This window comes from Dipodomys merriami, unplaced genomic scaffold, assembly GCF_024711535.1.
Source record: "Dipodomys merriami isolate MVZ:Mamm:240054 unplaced genomic scaffold, mDipMer1.0.p SCAF_627, whole genome shotgun sequence".
NCBI lineage: Eukaryota > Metazoa > Chordata > Mammalia > Rodentia > Heteromyidae > Dipodomys > Dipodomys merriami.
The window spans coordinates 245,602-259,248 of NW_027206210.1; the positions used below are offsets into that span (position 1 = coordinate 245,602).

General features: G+C 38.2%; 2 protein-coding genes across 8 annotated transcripts in view; one reads left to right on the plus strand and one right to left on the minus strand.

Annotated features, from left to right (window-relative positions):
• Window positions 1-12,870, minus strand: part of Itgb3bp (integrin subunit beta 3 binding protein) — a 40,556-nt gene extending 27,686 nt beyond the window's left edge. Inside the window, exons 1-2 of one of the 3 annotated variants that reach the window (XM_070004415.1) lie at window positions 12,518-12,576; window positions 6,948-7,087 (exon numbers count right to left, since the gene is read on the minus strand). In XM_070004415.1, coding sequence (XP_069860516.1) covers window positions 6,948-6,967 — 20 coding nt within the window. In that variant the 5' untranslated portion in view covers window positions 6,968-7,087; window positions 12,518-12,576. Of the gene's footprint in view, window positions 1-6,947; window positions 7,088-12,517 lie in introns of all 3 variants that reach the window. The other 2 variants (XM_070004417.1, XM_070004416.1) reach the window with 2 other exon arrangements.
• An 80-nt stretch (window positions 12,871-12,950) lies between these two features.
• The window catches only part of Efcab7 (EF-hand calcium binding domain 7), a 39,971-nt gene continuing 39,274 nt past the window's right edge, over window positions 12,951-13,647 (plus strand). The window contains exon 1 of one of the 5 annotated variants that reach the window (XM_070004407.1): window positions 12,951-13,058. Coding sequence is in view for 1 of the 5 variants with exons in the window: in XM_070004408.1 (XP_069860509.1) it covers window positions 12,962-13,053 (92 nt within the window). In the remaining 4 variants the exon portion in view is untranslated. Of the gene's footprint in view, window positions 13,064-13,647 lie in introns of all 5 variants that reach the window. The other 4 variants (XM_070004408.1, XM_070004411.1, XM_070004409.1 and 1 more) reach the window with 4 other exon arrangements.

Genomic DNA, 13,647 nt, shown 5'->3' on the forward strand with positions numbered 1-13,647 from the left:
CTTATGATCATAATCAAATATCTAAATCACTATATATGTATATATAGTGATTTATATATTTATGTATATAAATATATAGATATATATAATATACATAAATATATATTTATGTATTTATATATATTTATTATGTATATATATGTAGCTTTATAAATATGGACCACTGTTTTGGGAAAAAAGATACCTATATAAATTTTTGGATTAGACCATAATAATACACATACCTTCAATAGAGACATTAAAAATGTATTATTTGCAGAACCAGAGTAATAGGTGTTAAACATATTCACAAGGTGAAAAAAGTTTTGCACATTATTGTAGCATTAAACATGATTCAGTGCAATCAGCCTATGACTTAACCAAGGAACAGATGCTCTATGTCTTTATAAGTCCCCAATCCATAAGAAACTATTTTTTGTTTCCTTCACTAAACTGAATCAGGAACATGCCAGGCTCTCCCTGTGCAAAATCTGTTCTGCTAAACTGGATGCCCAGCTGTTGGTGACAATGCTTAGAAAGGAAAGCTGAATATTTATAATACTTTATTTCGTACAGCTGTCTTCTAAAGAGCAGTCATCAACATTTTATTGAATGCAGACTAAATGCTCAAAGGAGAAAAGGTCAATATAAATTAAAACTAGTTTTCCCACTGACAAATGAAGCATTAAAAAGTACCTCCTTGGTCCCAGGGAAACAGATATTAAAATTTAAAGTTTTAGAGAATTAGAGCATTATTTAAAAGACTGCATTATAAAGGTTGCATTAGAGACCCTCTCAAAAATTTTGTGTAGATTGTAGAAATTTACCATTTACAAATAATTACTGATTTATGAACAACAGAAACAAGAAAAAATGGAATAAACGGTCAATCTTTGAAAATTACTTAGTAATTAATATTCAAAAGTTAATGTCTCAAACACTTTAATTTTGCCATTCCTCATTAGTCATTCACAATATTAGTCCTTGAGATTAAATTTGTTTAAATAACTATTTGTAGTTTTCAGAAGTCAATTGAAAATCAAATTAAACTAAATTACTAAATTCTCATGGAAGCAGGAAGAAAATAGAGGTATGAACAAATAAAAATGGCAACTGATACTTAATAGTATTTATATTTAATTACACATTGCTCTATGTAGGTACCTGAGATGTTCTGGTTTTTAAGACAGTTCAAAAGTAGAAATCAAAAGCAAAGTTACACAGTATAGCATCGCTTTTTTGGGTAGTCAATTCTTTTAAGATGTAATGCAGTCTTTCAGTGGGGAACAAACTCAGACTGATTTTAACTGTTCAAAATGTTACTGCTTCATTATCATGGCTAATTCTTCGAAAGTCAGTCAGTGTTTGGAATTAAAAGGTTTCCAGATTAGGTCCTAGGTAGATCTAAGAACAAGGAAATATGAAAAACTAAGAAGTAAGTTCCGTTAAAATAGGTTATTATCTTCCAGTTTATGTATGGCCAGAACCTAAAAATATGCTTAAGGGAAATATAGTAATAAAGCTGGACATATGTATAAGTATCTTAAAAAGATTTAATTTTAAGTCTAGAAGACATCTAAGAAATCACTTAGCTCAGCCTATAGGGAAAAGTTTGTGTGGCTTACTATCATAAATTTTGAGTGAAGGGAAACTCAGATCTCAGATCTTGTTCTTAATAAATCTTAGTTGAACTTAGGGGGAGGGAATTGGAGAGGTAAAGATGAACAAACTTACTAAAATTTATGGTCAGTTCTTACCAATTTATTAGAATGAAACACTGTTGACTTACTTATCAATAGTTAAGTATCTACTATACACAAGACAATTCTCTACCCCTGGACAACTGTAATACAAAAATGATGTGATGCTAAGTAAATCAGGATGATGTCAACAGGATAAAGAAGAGATGGACAAAATCATAGCGAGAGAACAGGCCAAACTCAATTAGCTATGAGACAGATACTTTTTCTAAATTATTATTTACTACAATACTACCAGTATTGCTTAACAAAAGTGATATACTTCTGGAAGTTTCATAAAGTTATAAGAGGTTTCCATGGCTATTAGCTTGGTTAATAAAAAAATGGGCACATAAAATGGGCAAAATACTTGGATGCACACTTCTCCAAAGAAGGCAATTAGGCATATGAAAAGATGTCCAACACCCCTAATCACTAGAAAAATGCAAGTTAAAACCACAATGAGATACCAGGTCCATATCCACTATGATGGCTACTACAGAAAATTGGAAAAAAAAAAACAGTGTTAGTAAGGATGTAAAAAAAAAATCTGAACTCCTTGTGCACAGCTGACTGGGTTGTAAAATGATGCAGCGGTTATATAAAATTTGGCAATTCCTCAAATAACTAAAACTAGAATTACTGATATGATTTACAATTCCACATCTCAAACTAAAAGAGCAGGAATGTTTATGAATATTTGTATAACAAGATTCACAGAAGCACTGTTCATAATAGTAAAAACAAACAAACCAAACATCCACTGTCAGTTTATCCACTGACAGATAAACAGATAAAACAAAATATGGTACACATACAATGGAATATTATATACCCTAAAAAAGGAAGGAAAGTTGACCTATGCTAACCACAAATGAACCCTGAAGACTTACACTAAGTAAAACAAGCCACAAGGACAAACTTTTAGGATTTTACTCACATAAAAGCAATCAGATTCATAGAGAAAAGGTAATAAAATGGTGGTCGCCAAAAGCTAGCAGGAGAGAAGAATGGGAAATTATTGTAGTTTCAGTTTAAAAAGATGAAAAAAATTCTAGAAATGGATAGTGGTGATAGTTGCACAACAGTGTGAATATATCTCCCTCTTGTGGGTAATCGTATAACTTCTGTGAGCAACTTCTCACTTCTGATTTACCCAAATTCCCACATATGCCCATAACTTAAATATTATGGTCTATCTTTAAGTATCTTGAGGTTAGTTTTTGTTTTTCAGTACTGGTGTTTGAACTCAGGGCCTTGCACTTGCCAAGCAGGTGCATGACTGCTGATCAACTTCTTTAGCCCATTTCTGCACTCGTTATTTTTTTGAGACAGTCTAACTTTCTGTCCCAGTGTGTACCTGGACCATGATCTGAACCTATTTTAGGTTCCGATCTAGCTTAGGATAACAGGAGCACACAACCATGCCCAGCATTTATCCACTGAGATGGAATTTTATGGGCTTTTCTGCCCAGGCTAGTTTAGAACGAAGATCCTCCCATGTTGCTTAGGATTAGAGACATGCACCACCTGGCCCAGGTATCAGTTACAAAGGGGACTCGCAAACATTTCTGCCTGGGTTGGCCTCTGATGGCACTCTTCTCATTCTCAGTTTCCCAATTAGCTAGGTTTACAGGATACCTTGGTTAATTAGCTGAATTGGGTCAAGGAGCACTATAGATTAGTAAAGCACATTTCTGAGTATGTCTGGGGCATGGTTCTAGAGAAGAATAAGGGAAGGAAACCAGCCCTGAATGTGGGTAGCACATACCATAGGGTGGGGGAGGGGGTGTCAGAAGGGGATAAAGGAAAAAATGAGAAAGTCCACAGTGTAGGCATTCTCTCTGCTTCCTGGCTGCCAAGTTGTGAGCTGCTCTACTCCACCACACCCTTCATGCCACTTGGACTCGGAACTTTTGAAAGTGAGACTCCCACCCCCACCCCCCCCAAAAAAAGAATCTTTCTTCCTTTATATTGTTTCACTCAAGTATTTAGTCAGGTCACGGTGACAAAAAAATTTAACACAGTTGGGATCAAAATTCTAGTTACTACTAGAATTGCCGTTGCTGGAATTGAAAAGATATTTGATATAAAGAGATAAATTTTGTTTGCAAAATTAGCTGTTATTATCTAAGATAGCCCCATTCTGTTTTACTTAGTAAGTTTTATTATACAATGTTACTAACACCAGTTGCAATATCAAAGAAATTATTGTAGAATAAAGAAGGTGCCAATTGATTCCTAAACAAGAACCAAGGGTAGTACCTCAGAAGCTCACAAAATTATATGATTTGAAGTTCTTTTTTTACAAGATTTAAAACACTAGATTAAATGGCAGGGCTGAGGATGGAAGTAGAGGGTGAAGAATAAACTTAGTAAAGCAGATAAGACTCAAAGAGCTTTGATGCTATGCCAAATTCTTCCCTGAGGTTGGGCAAATCACATAATCTCACTAAGCTCCATAAAGTTGATAATAATACTGGCCTGTAAAGTAGTAAGACATTTCTGAGTAGAAGATAAAAATATCACTTAGGATTTCAGTGCTTCCATTTACTCCATAGGAAAATGGACCCATGCTATTGCCAGTTACCAACTTCACGAGAGTGTTTAGAGGATTAGTGAGTATGCTCATGAGATGCTTAGAGCCTTTGATGAAAGGCAATGGCCAAATTGACAACCCATGTGATCCCTTTAGTGTAAATTAAGATATCTGAAATGATTTCTTTTCCATTCTCTGTATGAGCAAAGGGACAAGAATCTCCTATTTCCTTTCAGCATTCTCTCCATTCAAGCCTATGCTCCCATGTGTTAAAATTTCACACAAATGATATCACAGCGTGGGGGAGTAGGAATACCACCCAGAAGAGCAGACGTATGCTTATGGTGTATAAATACCAAAATAAATAAGTGGTCCTATTATTATTATTATTTTTAATCTGTCATGGGGCTTGAACCTTGAGCCACAGCACTACGTCTGGCTTTTTCTGAGTAGTTTATTGGAGATAGGAGTCTCACAGACTTTTCTGTCCGGTCTGGTTTTGAACCACAGTCCTCAGATCTAAGCCTCCTGAGTAGCTAGGATTACAGGCGTGAACCACTGGTGCCCAGCTTCCTGTTATTCTTAGGCCAAAAATGTTGACCAGTTATTAGGCAACAAATTTTCAAAAGATTAATGACCAGCAAAAGATTTTTTTCAGAAGTCAAATGGATATATTTGAGATTAACTGAAAAGATAGATGGGGGTGCAGTGTTCTTTGGATTCACTAAAAATACTCATTAATAGTACTTTCTGCCAGAAAATCATATACAGTGACAAACATATTTGAATATATATGATACAGGAATACATATAAAGGGAAGACATAATTATGACCTTTAAAATATATCTCTCCTGGGACTGGGAAGGTGACTCAGTGGTAGAGTGCTTGCCTTGCATGCATGAGGCCCTGAGTTCTATTCCTCAGTACCACATAAGCAGAAAAAGCCAGAAGTGGCACTGTGGCTCAAGTGGTAGAGTGTTAGCCTTGAGCTGAAGAGCTGAGGGACAGTGCCCATGCCCAGAGTTCAGGCTTCACAACCGACCAAAACAAATAAATAAATATATATATACTAAAAGGGCTCTAAAAGGTCTATAGAATTTTTAAATGGCAGATGGACTGCTTTATGCATTTTCTATATAAATTGTATTTTGTGACATAAAAATAACTAACATGGATGTCTACTTCTGAGACTTTAGCACAACCGTGTGTAAAATGCTTCCAGCAAGACTGTGAGATTCCTCCAATTAACCAACCAAAAGCCAGAAATGAAGGTGTGGCTCAAATGATAAAGAGTGCTAACTTTGAACAAAAAAGCTCAAGGACAGTTCAAACCCCAGTACCAGCACAAAAAATAAAATAAAAGCTTCTATTAAGGATACTTCCACTCTACTTAGTGGCACTTGTGCATGATGCCCTCACTAAACTTCGTATGTTAATATAATCCTTATATGTTTCTTCTCCAGATATTTATATCATTAACACCTTATCTATTATCTGACAGGTTGTGAATTCTAAAAATACATAGTAGGCTATATCTTCCATTAAACTTGAAACTATTAGATAGTAGCAGTTGAGCTCATATTTGAATCCCAAAGCCTGACAGTGATTGGTACAAAGGTGTTATATAAATTGATGATTGGTTTAATTGCAGGTGTTTTGGGTTTTTTTTTTGGCCAATGCATCATCTTCAAATTAAAGAATTAAATATTCAGCTCCTCCAATTTTCTATAATGCCACAAGTTTCTACCTTCAATGTCTATTTTAAAAATAGATATATTACAATTTCATATTGACATCTCTAATACCAAACGAGTATATAATATTTAAAATTCCTTTAATCAGGCTAGGCTTGGTGGTTTTTGCTTGCAATCCCAGCTACCCAGGAGGTAGAGACTCAGAATATCAAGGTTCATATCAATCCAGGGCAAAGGTCATGATACATCATCTCAATAAACTGGGTATAGTAGTGTATGCTTGTGATCTCGGGTTGGAGGCTAAACATAAAAAGGCTGCTAGCTGAGGCCTGCCCCCAAGCAAAACACAAGACCCTATAAGCAAAAAAGGGCCAACAAACTGACATGAACATATAAGGGGGACTACTACTAGGTGGGGAAAATAAAAGAGGGTAAGAGGAGACGAAGTACATTTATGCAGGTATGAAAAACTCATAATGAAACCTGTTAAAATCTGCAAGAAAGCTTAAAAAAGGTGAAGATATTTTGAACAATTAATTTAATTATGAAACTAAAACATGTCTTGGCAGGAGGAAAGGTGGGGGGCAAAAGGACAGGAGTGGAAGATTAGAAAGAGGAATGAAAAGTGGGCAAATACAGACATAATGCAACATAAAGAAAATGGAAGTAGGGAAAGAAGGTGATGGAGTTGGAGTAGAAGGGAGAGTAGAATGATGGAAGAGGTGACTGATCAAGATGCATGTATACATAAATGGGTATGTTAAGTTGAACCATCTTGCACTACTTGAAGATAATAAGAAAGAGGGGCCTTGGGGGGGATGGTGATACGAAAGTAATAGAGGGATTATGGCATCAAGGGGTATATGGAAATATAGCAACAAAACCCTTTGAGCAATTAAGATATACTAATAGTAATTAAAAATAATTTCCTCTATTGAATTTTACTGACTCTTGCAAGCAAGCAACTTCCTTTTCTTTCTCTTGGTCTTGCTCACCTTGCTTGCTCTGTTGACATTCTATCACTTGACTCATGTCCCAAGTCCTTCTCTTTGCTTGTTATTTTGGAGGAGGTATCTATGGACTTTTCTTCTTGGGCTGGCTTCAAACTTTGATCTTCCAGATCTCAGCCTCTTGACTAAATAAATAAAATTGTAGGTGTGGGACACTAGCCTCCCACAAAACTTCCTAATTAGGACTACTTACATTAAGTACTACCAATTTTGTCAACTTTAAAGTTGTAGGATAAAAGCATCCTGTAAGGAATTATGTAACTCTGAATATCCATTATGATTCAAAGGATGTTTATTAAATAATTCACTTTTATTCAGCCTGACACATCATTTTGCTTACCTGCATTTTTTTTTTTTTTGGTGTTCACAGGGCTTGAACTCTGGACCTGGGTGCTGTCCCTGAGCTCTTCAGCTCAAGGCAAGCACCCTACCACTTGAGCCACAGCACCAATTCTGGTTTTCTGGTGGTTAATTGGAGATAAGAGTCTCAGACTTTTCTGTCTGGGCTGGCTTTGAACTGCAATCCTCAGATCTCAGCCTCCTGAGTAGCAAGGATTATAGGTGTGAGCCACTGGTGCCTGGCTTGCTTACCTGTTTTTTAAATAAGAGGTCCATACAATAAAAACCATTACACTGGACATTAGCAGTAGTATGACTAAACTCAAATGGGTATGATAAAATAGTAAAGCAAATCTGTACTTATGGCTCGTGCATTTTATTTTATCAAGCAAAAATAGAACATTTTAAATTTCTCTCAGAAAACTCTCAGCATGGGCCCTATTCTGAGAAAGAATGTTATAACTGTCTCCAACACTAATGCTGTTCTAGTTTTCTAGTTCAGTTATAGCTTACAAAAGAATTATGTTAACTCCCATGGAAATTGTTGCTCAATGGCTAAATGTGCATGATAATAAACACTACTTATTACTAAAATAATAGACTAAGCAAACAGTGCTGGGAAGCTTTAAAAAGGAAAAGATGAAAGATGAAGAAAAAAGCACTAGAATTGGATATTTATAGCAAAAATGATCATATTTGACTGTAGTAGTATATAAACATAATGGAGTGAAACATGTTCATATAGAATAAAATCTACTCCAAAAAGCAACTTTACCCTTCAATTAATATTTAATTAGCAACTACTTAACCAATTACACATTTATTAACTTAAGTTTAGCTCACAGATCTGGCTAACAGAACTAAGATTCAAATTTTTCTCCAAAGTCTATAATTTTTCTACTTTAAGTCTAAAGCCAGTCAAGATATCAGCCTAGCTAGAGAAATTATACATTGCCTTCAGTTTTATAATGTACAGAGAAAGAGTAATTTTTGAAGATTTCTCTAAACTACGAGAAGCAATTATACATCTTTTTCAGTTCCAACACATTTCCAAAGGACCAAAGAGATGAGAATACTTATTAAGACCTTAATATAATCTCTAAAGAAAGGGGCTCTGTGGCTCAAATGAAGAGTGCTCACCTTGAGCTGAAGAGCTGAGGGACAATGCCCAAGCCCAGCGTTCAAGCCCCACTACTGACAAAACAAAACAAAACAAAACCTCTAAATTCTTTCAAAAACATTTAGTTTGTGATGCACACTACAAATAAATAGCTGTGTACATTATGAAACATGAAAACATTAACACCCCAAAACATGACTACATAATTCAGTAACTAGATTATTGCCTTTAGGATTGTGTATGCCTACTTCTCCCAAAAGGCAACCATTGAATTTTGTTAACTGTCACTATCCTGCCTTTTTTCCACAATGACTATAGGAAATACATTTATACTTAACCCCATGTAACATTATTTGATTATCCTTAAGCTTTATAAAGTCAATATATTATATGTAGTCTTCCACAGATTGGTTCTTCTATTCATGACTTTAAGATTCATCCATCTTGTCTGTTGTCATTGGATATTTACTCTTTCCCATTTATATTCATGTAGGCAACACATATTTCTCCCTTATTTTAGTATTTTCTTGCCAAGTTTCAAGGAAATTAGAAAGGATCCAAATCACCCTTTCCTATTAGTTAAATTATATATTTAGCCTCAAAAGTATATATCCAGACAGGTGTGGTGGCTCATGCTTATAATCCTAGCTACTCAGGAAGCTGAGATTTCAGGATCAAAGTTCAAAGCCAGCCTGGGCAGGAAAGGCCAGAAGACTCTTATCTCCAATAAACCACTCAGAAAAACGGAAGTGGCACTGTGGCTCAAGTGGTCGAGCACTAGTCTTGAACTGAAGAGCTGAGGGACAGCGCCCAGGTCTGACAAAACAAAAAAGCAAAAAACAAAAGCAGCAACAACAACAACAAAACTACATACCCAATATCACTTAAAAGTGACCCTAAATTCACACATAACTTGTCAACATGACAATTTGTGCTACTTCATTTATGATCTCACTGCTTACCACATTTTAAGACTATTATCAATAATGAAGATCCACTATTAAAATGGCCATTATGCTTCATGCATTAACAAACTGTTCTTAAATCACTTTGCTAAAATTATTAATTTAACAAAGTTAAAGATTAATGTCCACCTCAAATTGTTTTCATTTTTCTTTTTTTCTTTTTTCTGCTTCTATGGTGCTGAGAAATGGAACCTAGGGCCTCATGCATGCAAGTCCAGCACTCTACCACTGAGCCACCTTCCCAGCCTGTTTTCATTTTTCTTGTTGGAATATATTTGTTTTAAATTCCCCTAATATACATCTACTGATATGTTAAGAAATTAGTTACCCCAAACTTCAATTTTCAATAGTTTTTTGTTTCTCTAAAAGAACATTAATTCAGCTGTTTGTTAAGAAAATACACACCAGTTTTTCTTTTTTTTCTTTTTTGTCGGTCGTGGGGCTTGAACTCTGGGCCTTGGCGCTGTCCCTCAGCTCTTCAGCTGAAGGCGAGTCTTTTTAATTCTGGGGGATGAAAACCTTACTCAAAACTTAAGTGTTGAAAGTATTAAAATATATTTATTGACACCTTTAGATAAGACATCATCTTAGGTGAAAACTTTCTTTAATTATAAAATAAGTATAATAGCAGTTCTTACATTCTAAACTCCTTTTTCTAGTATTAAATGAGAAAATGTTGGTACATTGCTAAACAGAGTAACCATGACAAAGTAAGATGACAAAGATTCAATAGACATAGTCACTGTTATTATTTTTATTTTTATGCCAGTTCTTGTCTGATTCAAGTATTTTCCCTGCTGTTTACTTCATATTTTACTCAACCCTACAAATATTGAAGGAATAGCTACGTTAGAAGCAGTACCTAAGTTAGCCTTAGGACAAAAGGCCAGGGAGGAGGTTCACATGTTAGCTATCCCCAGTCCTAAATTTTGTCGGTCGTGGGGGTTGGACTCTGGGCCTGGTTGCTGTCCCTTAGCTCTTCAGCACATACCACTTGAGCCACAGCAACACTTCTGGCTTTCTGGTGGTTTATTGGAAATAAGAGTCTCATGGACTTTTCTGCCTGGGCTGGTTTTGAACCACCATTCTGAGAACCCAGCCTCCTAAGTAGCTAGGATTACAGGCGTGAGCCACTGATGCCTGGTTTCCCAGACCTAAATTCTTTAGTGATTTTCTTTTTTAAAGTTTCTTTAGGGCTGCCTAATACAGACATTTCCCCCCTCTCTCTGAATATACAATGGATGGTCAGAATTAAAAAAAAAAAGAACAGTATCTAGCACAATATTAATACACTACTAACAATTGGTTATTCACAATAACCAGATTATTGGGGTTGGATGGGAATTTAAACATCATAAGAAAACCAAGTTTCTAAGCACTTGAAAAATGAATTCTAATTGCAGCCTAGGAACTGAGAACTAGTCCACAAACTCTGTCACAAGTTTATGTGAACTTGTGAGTGGGTCCAGGTGAGGCTTTGTGAAGTTTCCATCTAGAAGTAGAGACTCCTTACTTAGGAATCTTGACTTCAATTGCAGAATAAGAATTTCTGGCTGGGTGCTGGTGGTTCACTGCACGTAATCCTAGCTACTTCTAAGGAGGCTGAGATCTGAGAATCGAGGTTCAAAGTCAGCCCAGGCAGAAAAGTTGATGAGACTCTTATCTCCAATAAAAACCGAAAGTCACACTGTAGCTCAAAGTGGAAGAGCACTAGCCTTGAGCAATAAAAGCACAGGGACAGTGCTCAGGCCCTGAGTTCAAGCCTTGTGACAAAAACAACAAAAAAGAATTTCTGGGCAAGTCATGATGGTAAGAAAACTCGGCAGACCTTTATTGAGTAAGCATATAAGAAGACAAGCAGGCAAGCAGAAAGGACTCCCATGGGAGCTCCAAGGGAGTCACAGAGCTTTTTGGTATCAGGGGTATGGGCTCAGGGTTTCCCCAGTTGCCCTGTACTTTAAACTTGTGACCATTATGTTTGGACATCCCTTTCAAGAAAGAATGCATTCTGCCATAAAACAGATTTTATCCTTGAGATAAAGAATATATCCTGACACATCTTTTATCTTTGAGAGAATGCATCCTGTCACAAATATTTATCCTTTGAGTTAGGCACTTTTTGTCAGGAGAAGCCATCTCCCAAGTATATATGTCTTTATTTTTTTTTTTTTTTTGCCAGTTGTGAGGCTTGAACTCAGGGCCTGGGCACTGCCTAAGCCTCCTTTTGCTCAAGGTTAGTGCTCTACCACTTGAGCCACAACACCACTTCCGGTTTCGGGGATTTAACTAGAAATGAGTCCCATGGGGACTTTCCTGCTGGGGCTGGCTTCAAACCTCAATCCTTAGATTTCAGCTTCCTGAGTAGCTAGGATTACAGGCATGAGCCACCAGCGCCCTGATCATGTCTTTTTAAAAAATGATATCCTTCCTTGGTTTTTAGGACACACTAATATTTTTGGGGAGAGGGGCATTAGGCAAGGTGAGATGAAGGTTGTTCTTGCTCTTTTCTTTTTCCTTGTGCTAATAGTGCAATATGTAGGAATGCATGGGGTAAAAACAAAGAAGGGGCTGGGAAGGTGGCTCAGTGGTAGAGCTCTTGCCTTGCATGCTCGAGGTCCTGAGTTCGATTCCTCAGCACCACATAAGCAAAAAGAAAAAAGCCGGAAGTGGCGCTGTGGCTCAAGTGGTAGAGCGCTAGCCTTGAGCTAAATTGCTGAGGGACAGCGCCCAGGCCCAGAGTTCAGGCCCCACGACCGGACCCCCTCCCAAAAAAAAAAGAAAAAAAGAAAAAAGAAAAAAGAAAAGGTATTACAAATTGTACGAGACATGTTTTAATTTCCTCCAGTCCCATCCTCGGTGTATTAGCCTTATTTGAATTATTTCAATTGAGACTACCTAAATATAGTCAGCAGGCTCTAAACTGTCAGAAGGTGTGGAGAAACAGAATTAAAGTGAACAAGAGCTGGAAGAGGGTAGAAAGGTGGGCTGAGGGCAATCACTGGGAACTGTCAACTGAGATGTTTCTAGGAAAAAACAAAACAGGAAAACGAAAAAGGCTACTGGTTCACTTTTTTGCTCCAAGCCACTCCATTCCCCTCCCCAACAACAATATCTGTAGAGGTGATACCTACGGCATTTCGGGGCTCAGACACACACCACCACCGCAGCTGCATAAAACGAACTAATCGACATCTCCTGAGAACTGAGACTCCGCCAAAGCAGAACACCAAACCTGAAAAAGCGCGGGCGAATCCACCCTGGCCACGGTGTGACCCCTAACACTGCACCCCTGGAAACTACATCCGCGCGAGCCAGGCACGGAGTAGGTGTGAACAAAGGGGTGTATAGGCCTAGAATCACATCCGTCGCTCCTTGCCGAGAGAAATGCCAGATCCTCACTCAGTGCTGACTCGGCGCCCAACAACCACCTCAGACTTCAGTCGTCGGAATACAAGCAACTGAGTGCACGCGCTCTGGATCAATGCTCCCTACATTTCTACCCGGACCGTTTAGGGGTAGTGCGCTGCGTGTTACTTCCGGTGGTGGCGCGCTGGGAGGAGTGGAGCGCCGTTTCCATGGTAACGGGGTACGGCCTCTGCGTGTCCGGCTGCGGTGTGACCCTCGCGGAGTCGCCGCGGAGGATCGGTTTCGCGGCGTGGTTTGTGAGGTGGAGTTAGGTAGCCGACGGCTTGGCGTCTCGTTCTGTCCCCCCCTGCCCCGGAGGGTCCCTCCTCGCGCAGCTTCCTCCCCCTCACTTCTTTAACTTCCCTGGCCTACTAACCCTTGGTCCACGCAAGCCTCGCGGCCCGGGGACCGCAGCGGAGGCCGCGCCGCCCCGGACGCGCTGCGGCCGCGCCTCCCCGCGCGCGCACTGCCCCGCGCGCGCACCGCGGCTCCTGGCGCGGTGTTCGCTTGGCTTGTTGTCAGCCGTAGGCGCTTGTTAAGTTTATTTTTCCTGCTATTGTGGGCCCGGTTATTTATGGAGCCGTTTGCTGCCGTGTACTCTCTAGGCCCCTGTCTGGGTCTCGGGCTGGAGTTTTAAAATAAAGGAGGCTTTCTCAGCCTGAGGGGATGCAATAACACATTTATTTAAGCTTCAGTTTAGTCTCTCTTCGTAGGAAAGAGAAAGACTAGAATTCTGGAACATTTCTGCCCTGGGGATTTCTTATTAAGAATCACTTGGTTTGGGAAGGAGTGTTTGAAGTTTTTTTTTTTTTAAACCCCAAATCCCAAAACGTTTACATTTAAAAAAAAAATTGCT